This window comes from Entelurus aequoreus, linkage group LG06 (assembly GCF_033978785.1).
Source record: "Entelurus aequoreus isolate RoL-2023_Sb linkage group LG06, RoL_Eaeq_v1.1, whole genome shotgun sequence".
Lineage (NCBI taxonomy): Eukaryota > Metazoa > Chordata > Actinopteri > Syngnathiformes > Syngnathidae > Entelurus > Entelurus aequoreus.
In genome coordinates, this window is record NC_084736.1 from 23,668,160 (window position 1) to 23,675,659 (window position 7,500).

Below are 7,500 nucleotides of genomic sequence, written 5' to 3' on the forward strand. Positions count from 1 at the left end.
TTGACACTAGGTTATGCAGTTACTCAATCATATTATTATTTTTATTATATTCTTACATTACTACAAAAACAACAGTGAAAATGTAAAAAAGAGCAAAAAAATCGGTACGTAATGAGTAAAAAAATAAAATGTTCTTACTAATAATTAATAATAATATAAGTAGTCACGTATAATACAAAGCTGACACAAAGTCATGTTTTTAATTATATATATATCAGTTTTTAGCATTTTTTAAAAAGAAAATCATATAAAAAATGGCCCCTGCCTACTTTGATGTTACAGTATGTGGCCCATGGTGGAAAAAGTTTAAACACCCCTGATCTATAGTATCAAAAGTATCGATATTTTGATTTGAAAATCGATTTTAGAGCATAAAGGTCTGGTATTAGCGGTATCGATATTTCAGTATCGAGCCGTACTTGACTACTTCATGCTGTGACGCCGACAAACACATGGACGTTAGCAATCATCTACGATATCACAGACTCGTAGTGTGTGTGTGTGTGTGTGTGTGTGTGTGTGTGTGTGTGTGTGTGTGTGTGTGTGACCTGATTGAAGCGCACAGACCCTCCAGCCCTTCAACTGGAGTGTTTTCACTGGGAGATCAGAGTTCCTAATTAGCGCGGAGGTCCTGCTAATGAGGCCTTCATTCAGCGCCTCGTTAAGGACCCGCCAGTTCTGTGCACTCTCATCCCTGTGGCGGGGGGGGGCACCATCCTCCTCGCTTGTTGCACCTCCAAAGCCCGCTTTGTTTGCGAGGCGGCAGTGGGGCGGGGTTTTCCTCCTTGCCTCCGCTGCGTAACGCTAATGGCGTATCGAGCTCCAGCAGCCATTAGGAGCTGAGGGATGAAGCGCTCGCGACAACAAAGGCCTTTTGTGGCGGCCGTGTCAGAGGGGTGGAGCGCCGGTGTCCCCCTGCCAAGCGCCGCTGCAGACGATCAATCCCGTGACGCACGCCGCGCGGAGAAGGGGGGCGGGTGGTGTCGATGGCGGCATGTGGGCGAGGCGGGCGGCAATCAATCCTGCATATCTGCATGCATGCGGGCGGGCAAGGCGCACAAAGCCTCCGAGCTAATTACCGAGGCGATTTGGATTCCCGACGAGCGGCGCCGGGAACAATAAAGCCGACGACAGAGGCGAGCGAGCGGCCATGTTGTCGGCCATTTATAACGCCACAGACGGGCCCGCGCAGCAATTCATAGCATCGCTGTCTCTCCGACGCATCTGGCTTCTAAAACTCCAATTAGCTCTAAACGTTTAACGTCTGCTCTTGGATGCATCGCATTCTCCTCTGATCAAACTTTTATGGAGTCGTTAGGTAGAAGACCTACACGTGTGCATCAAAGCTGCAGCAACGCGAGTAGGGCGGCCATCTTTCTCTTCGCCACTCAACTCCCCTTCCTGAATCTTCTTTTGAAGGACATTCTTTGAGGAACATTTTTGGCAGAATAAGAACACCTTAGAAGAAAATAAACCCAATGGAGAGTGTGTGCCTAAGTTAAGCTTCAGTTTCACTTCTTAAAGGGGAACTGCACCTTTTTGGGAATTTTCTCTATCATTCACAATCCTTATGTAGGACAAGAACACATATGTTTTTCTTTTTTTAAGCATTCTAAATCGTAAATAAACGCTAGCAAAAGTAAGCTAACAATAGAGCCAATCAGAGTTGCTCTATTCCGCCTATAAAGCGCTCTAAAAAAACATCCAAAAACCTCCATCATCGTTTTGTGTACATGCTGTAATTATATATGTAATGTAGTAATATTCATAATAACATGTAATATTTACGTATTTTGCTCATTTTAAACTTATTAATTCCACAGAGGCATCACAACATTCGCTTTTTTTTTCAACAACAACAACACTACTAATCATGGCAGCCATCGAAGACAATTTAGGGACAATGATGATCCAGAAACCTATATTTTTCAGCCTGAATATAAAGAGGATGGTCTACAAGTTTTAGAAGCTGTGTGCTAAACAGATACACCTTTAGTGAAACACTAAGCATCATGTAGCAGTATTGTTAAGTGCTAAACAAGAAATACAAATTATGAACAAAATAAAACAATAACTTACTGTACAATGTCTGCTTTCCCTGGGATGTTTTTATATTCCCATTTAAATAAAGAATTAATCATAATCCTCAAAAAGGGTTAAAAAAAAAAAATGGTACAAACAAGTGTCTTTTCGCCAACTTCTGGGTTTATGTCCACAACCTTCTACTATCTAGGTGAGAGGCATGAATTGTAATCTAGAATTAACTTTCACCAACTCAGAGGCGATCCAGCAGCTCAGTATGTCAATATAGCAACATAAGCTAGTTAGCTCTCTGTGATCACAGTGCTGCTAAGAATAGTTTGTCTGCGTTAGCACTTCTAATAACAATATTGCTAATACTTGGTTAATATTCAGGTCAACAGATTACTATGTTTTTTTAGGTGATTAATAGGAAAAATAAATTTTTCCCACTAGCACCATTACTAGCCACCTATAACAAGCCAAGTATTACAAATTAGAATGCAAAAAAAAAAAAAGTGAATGATTAAAAAAAAAGTGCAGTTCTCCTTTAAATTTAAGTTAAGTTTCAGTTTCGAATCATACCTAACAAACCCCGGAAGACAAAAAGCCTGGAAAGACAGGCGGCCATTTTAGAGATTGCTTCAACTTCCTGCCAGCTGTACACACTCTCTTCAGCGCTGGTTTCTTAGAACTTAGTCCTGTGTGGTAGAATAAACTGTTCTACTCCACCTCTCAATATTTTAGACCGACTTGGATCTAAAGGATCTGGGAGGTGTCTGCCCTCCTAGAAGGGAGAATCCTAGGAACACTCATTGTGCCGTCAAAGGAGGACAGTACTCACCCCAAACATTTGCCTCAGGTCGGGGTCCCGGAAGCGGAAGGGAATGTTGGACACGTGTAACCTTTTCGGCTGCTGCTTCTCCGAGGAGTCCGAGTGCTGGGAGACGTCTGTTTGCGTCACGTCGTCCGTCTGCGGGGGGGGGGGGCAAACACAGCACAGACCAGGCGCTCATTAGCGGGACGGACACTGGAAGGCGCTCACATTATGGCAGCGGTGCTGGCGTAAACAGGAGTGCTGACTCGCCAAATGGCAGCAAGTGCTTGAAGGGGATGTTGTGCAAGTAAGGCGAGTTGACAGTCTGACGCTCTTTTGGAACTTCATTGCCAACATGAATACAACATAACACTGCTAGCGCCACAACAACGACACATTATATATATATATATATTATATATATATATATATATATATATACATATGTATATCTTTAGCCACCCCCGCGACCCAGAGAGGGACAAGCGGTAGAAAATAAATGGTAGTATAAGAAAGAGACAAATGGATGACAAGTTCATCTCAACAAGCCTGTTTCGTGGTTACCCACTCATCAGGATATATCAGGATAATCTCCTGATGAGTGGGTAACCACAAAACAGGCTTGTTGAGATGAACCTGTCATCCATTTGTCTCTTTCTTATTCTACTATATACCACGTCTACACTAACGTACTGAGCACTGTTTCACAGGAATCATTCTACACTGTGTGTACATAAATGTATAAATGTATATATATATGTATATTCATACATATATATGACTGTTGCTGTTATATATATATATATATATATATATATATATATATATATATATATATATATATATATATACATATAAATACACACATACATATATACATATATACACATACATGTATATATACATACTTGTTTGTATATGTTTGTGTGTATATACATATATGTATAAATGTATATATATATATATATATATATATACATATATATAAATATATAGACATACTGTACACATATACATACATATTAGGGGTGTGCATCTCTACCTTAAATGGCGATTCGATATGAACCTCGATACATGGTTTACGATATGATTCACTAACAACACTTTTTCAAACATTACGATTCGATATGATGCGATGCGAATGGAAGCTTTGCAGGGTGAAAAGAAAATGAAATGTATCATGTCAGAACAATGTCGTGTGTTTATTTTTTAAATAGACACATCCAAAACAGGTGGTGCCTGCATTAATTAGAAGCAAATAGAAGTATCAACTTCAAGGCATTGCAACCCATAAACTTAAAGAACAAAAGATGTAAACAAAACACTCTTGGGAAAGATAGCAGGTATTTACTGTTGTTTGCTCAGCTAGCAACAATTAAAGACAGAGAAAAGCAAGCTGTGCATCAAGTTATAACACCACAACAACACAAGTGTAAGATACAATTAAGTACCACCATGTAAACTAAACAGCAGTCTCAGTTTAGACACTTAAATACTTGATTTACTATTTGGAATGTATTAGATAATACATCCGTCATCACGTCTTTCATAATGATTGTGCTCAATAGGCAACATTCCAAAGAAAGAGCAGTTCTCCTTTACGTGACGTTCACTTAAACTGTATAACTCTTGTTAATGTGCGTGACTTTGAGAGACTTTTGTTGTTGTTTTACAAACTTTTGTGTGGTGTTCGTCATTCGTTTACTTTATTAGTCCCTGAGGGGAAATTCAGATTTCAGATTTTCAGCCAAATGTTGCCTCTTATTCGTAATTATTCCGAGCTGATTAGTTATGTGTATGCAGCGGCGGCTGAACCGAACGTGACAGCGAGTCATAATTACGACCATCAGCTGGATAAAAGAAATAGCGTTAGCAGTATAATTAGTCCAGAATCTTCACGGTCTAGGAGGACAGACCCAATTAGAAACCGGTACTCTGTAGTAGTTGGTGTGATTGACTCGAAAAAGTTGGGGCCGGAAGTCTTTCAATTGGTAGCTCTGCTAGCATTAGCAACCTTAGCTCACTCATTGCCGTCTTGCCTGTCTCGGTGCCGTCACAACAGGTGAGTGCTAAGATTAGTCGTGTTGCCGCTACTTTATTAAACGTTGCAAATGGCCATACTTTTATCCAACTGGACACTCCTTTTTTTTTATTTTTTAATCCGAACATTAACCACACTCTAGATTCGGGGGTGCATTGTTTTATAAACTATTTACATTGTAGATTGTCACTGAAGGCATCAAGACTATGAATGAACACATGTGGAGTTATCTACTGAACAAAAGAAAGGTGAGATAACTGAAAATATGTTTTATATTCTAGTTTTTTCAAAATAGCCACCCTTTGCTCTGATTACTGTTTTGCACACTCTTAGCATTCTCTCGATGAGCTTCAAGAGGTAGTCACCTGAAATGGTTTTTACTTCACAGGTGTCATAGTTTTGATGCCTTTAGTGACAATCTACAATGTAAATAGTCATGAAAATAAAGAAAACCCATTGAAATGAGAAGGTTTGTCCAAACTTTTGGCCTGTACTGTATGTATATACATATATACACATATACATATGTATACATATACGTATATACAGTCGTGGTCAGAAGTTTACATACACTTGTAAAGAACATAATGTCATGGCTGTCTTGAGTTTCCAATAATTTCTACAACTCTTATTTTTTTGTGATAAAGTGATTAGAGCACATACTTGTTGGTCACAAAAAACATTCATGAAGTTTGGTTCTTTTATGAATTTATTATGTGTCTACTTAAAATGTGAGCAAATCTGCTGGGTCAAAAGTATACATACAGCAATGTTAATATTTGGTTACATGTCCCTTGGCAAGTTTCACTGCAATAAGGTGCTTTTGGTAGCCATCCACAAGCTTCTGGTTGAATTTTTGACCACTCCTCTTGACAAAATTGGTGCGCAGTTCAGCTAAATTTGTTAGTTTTCTGACATGGACTTGTTTCTTCAGCATTGTCCACACGTTTAAGTCAGGACTTTGGGAAGGCCATTCTAAAACCTTCATTCGAGCCTGATTTAGCCATTCCATTACCACTTTTGACGTGTGTTTGGGGTCATTGTTCTGTTGGAACACCCAACTGCGCCCAAGACCCAACCTATATATATATATATATATATATATATATATATATATATATATATATATATATATATATATATATATATATATATATATATATATATATATATATATATATATATATTTAGAGAATTATTGACAATGAGTATTTTTTTTATTATTAAATGAAAATTTTAAAAAAATAAATTGGGCTCCAGTAAAAATGGAACTTGTGCCTAAGCATTGCTTACTTTAATTACATTATTAGTTAAAGTATAAGCACTATTTAAACATTATTTGTATTAATACTCAACACTGGTATCATATGTGCTTATATTGAATCTGTTGATGTCGACCTCGTTGTAGTAAATCTGTACTTTACACGCCAAACTAGAAGAACATTCCGCCTTTTGTTCTCTGGACGTGTCGGCCATCTAACTGGCGACCCCGAGCGTGGACTTCAGTGGTTGACGTTACCACTCAGGGGCGCTCGGCGCTAAAGCAGAGCGGGAAAGTAGAGATGAAAAAGAGTTTAAAGCAGCGCAGATTGAATCTAGGCGGGGGGGCAGAGAGACATGAGAAGGTGGAAGCGTCAAACAGTGAACGACCTGCAAAGCATCCTGGGAGGAGCTCTCACAGCACGCCAGGCTCTCTACTCAGTGACTGGGAAGTCCAACACACACACACTTACACACACACATACCGAGGCGCTGTCACATGTCTGCAGGCCTCTCTTGCAAGCATTTAGAAAATGGGTTAGGGATTTCTTCCTTGTAATTCATGGTGACAGTATCACCATCATCATCATGGCCTTTATTATTGTCATTATCATCATCGCAATCTGCACCGCCATGCCTGTCCTTTATTGGATGGATCATGGCCCACTGGGGCACACGGAGACGCTTGTTTGATTCAGGGTCCCCACTTTGTGCCCCGCCCCCAGCAAAGAGGTGAACACCTGGCAGGGGCGACGGGATTGAGTGGATTTGTGCGAGCGCGATCCTGCCGGGGGAGGTTAATAGCCTCAGCGGCCATGTTGGGCCCGGGGTGACACATCACAGACTGACGCTGGGACCGCAGAGGGCGGCAAGGTACACCCCCCGCAGGTCGCTCAGCTTCATCGCTCAGGCGCGACACTGTCGTCCTCCCGCTCCCTTCTGCGCTTTTATCACGACGAGCGCAAACATCGCCACGAGCGTCTCTCTCGACAGCATTTCAAAAATTCCCTAAAACGCCTGAAATCTCTGCAGATTTTTCATAAATTGCAATGTTTAGGATAATTTTTTCAACAACAATGAAGTAATTTGTGGTTTTATGAATTTGTTCTCAATTTTTTTAAAGTGCTCCCTTAACCTCAAAATTGCAACACACGTTAGTAAAACAAATGCTGTGTTGATGTTTTACTCATTTTAAACTACTTTATACTACTAAAAAGGTATTTAGGGGCCCTAGGCAAACCTGAGGCCCCCAAATACTAACCTAAATATATTCAACTGACTGAAGCCAAAGAGGAATGTTTTAAATAAAGAATGATAACATATATGTTATTAGGAGTGTCAAACACAATTCTTAATCGATTTA

The 7,500-nt window shown here is 39.8% G+C and overlaps 1 protein-coding gene across 1 annotated transcript in view; it reads right to left on the reverse strand.

Moving 5' to 3' along the window:
• The window catches only part of LOC133652011 (RNA binding protein fox-1 homolog 3-like), a 1,102,970-nt gene that overhangs the window by 51,573 nt on the left and 1,043,897 nt on the right, over window positions 1–7,500 (reverse strand). Inside the window, 1 exon segment of the mRNA XM_062050317.1 lies at window positions 2,864–2,992. Within this exon segment, the coding sequence (XP_061906301.1) occupies window positions 2,864–2,992 (129 nt within the window).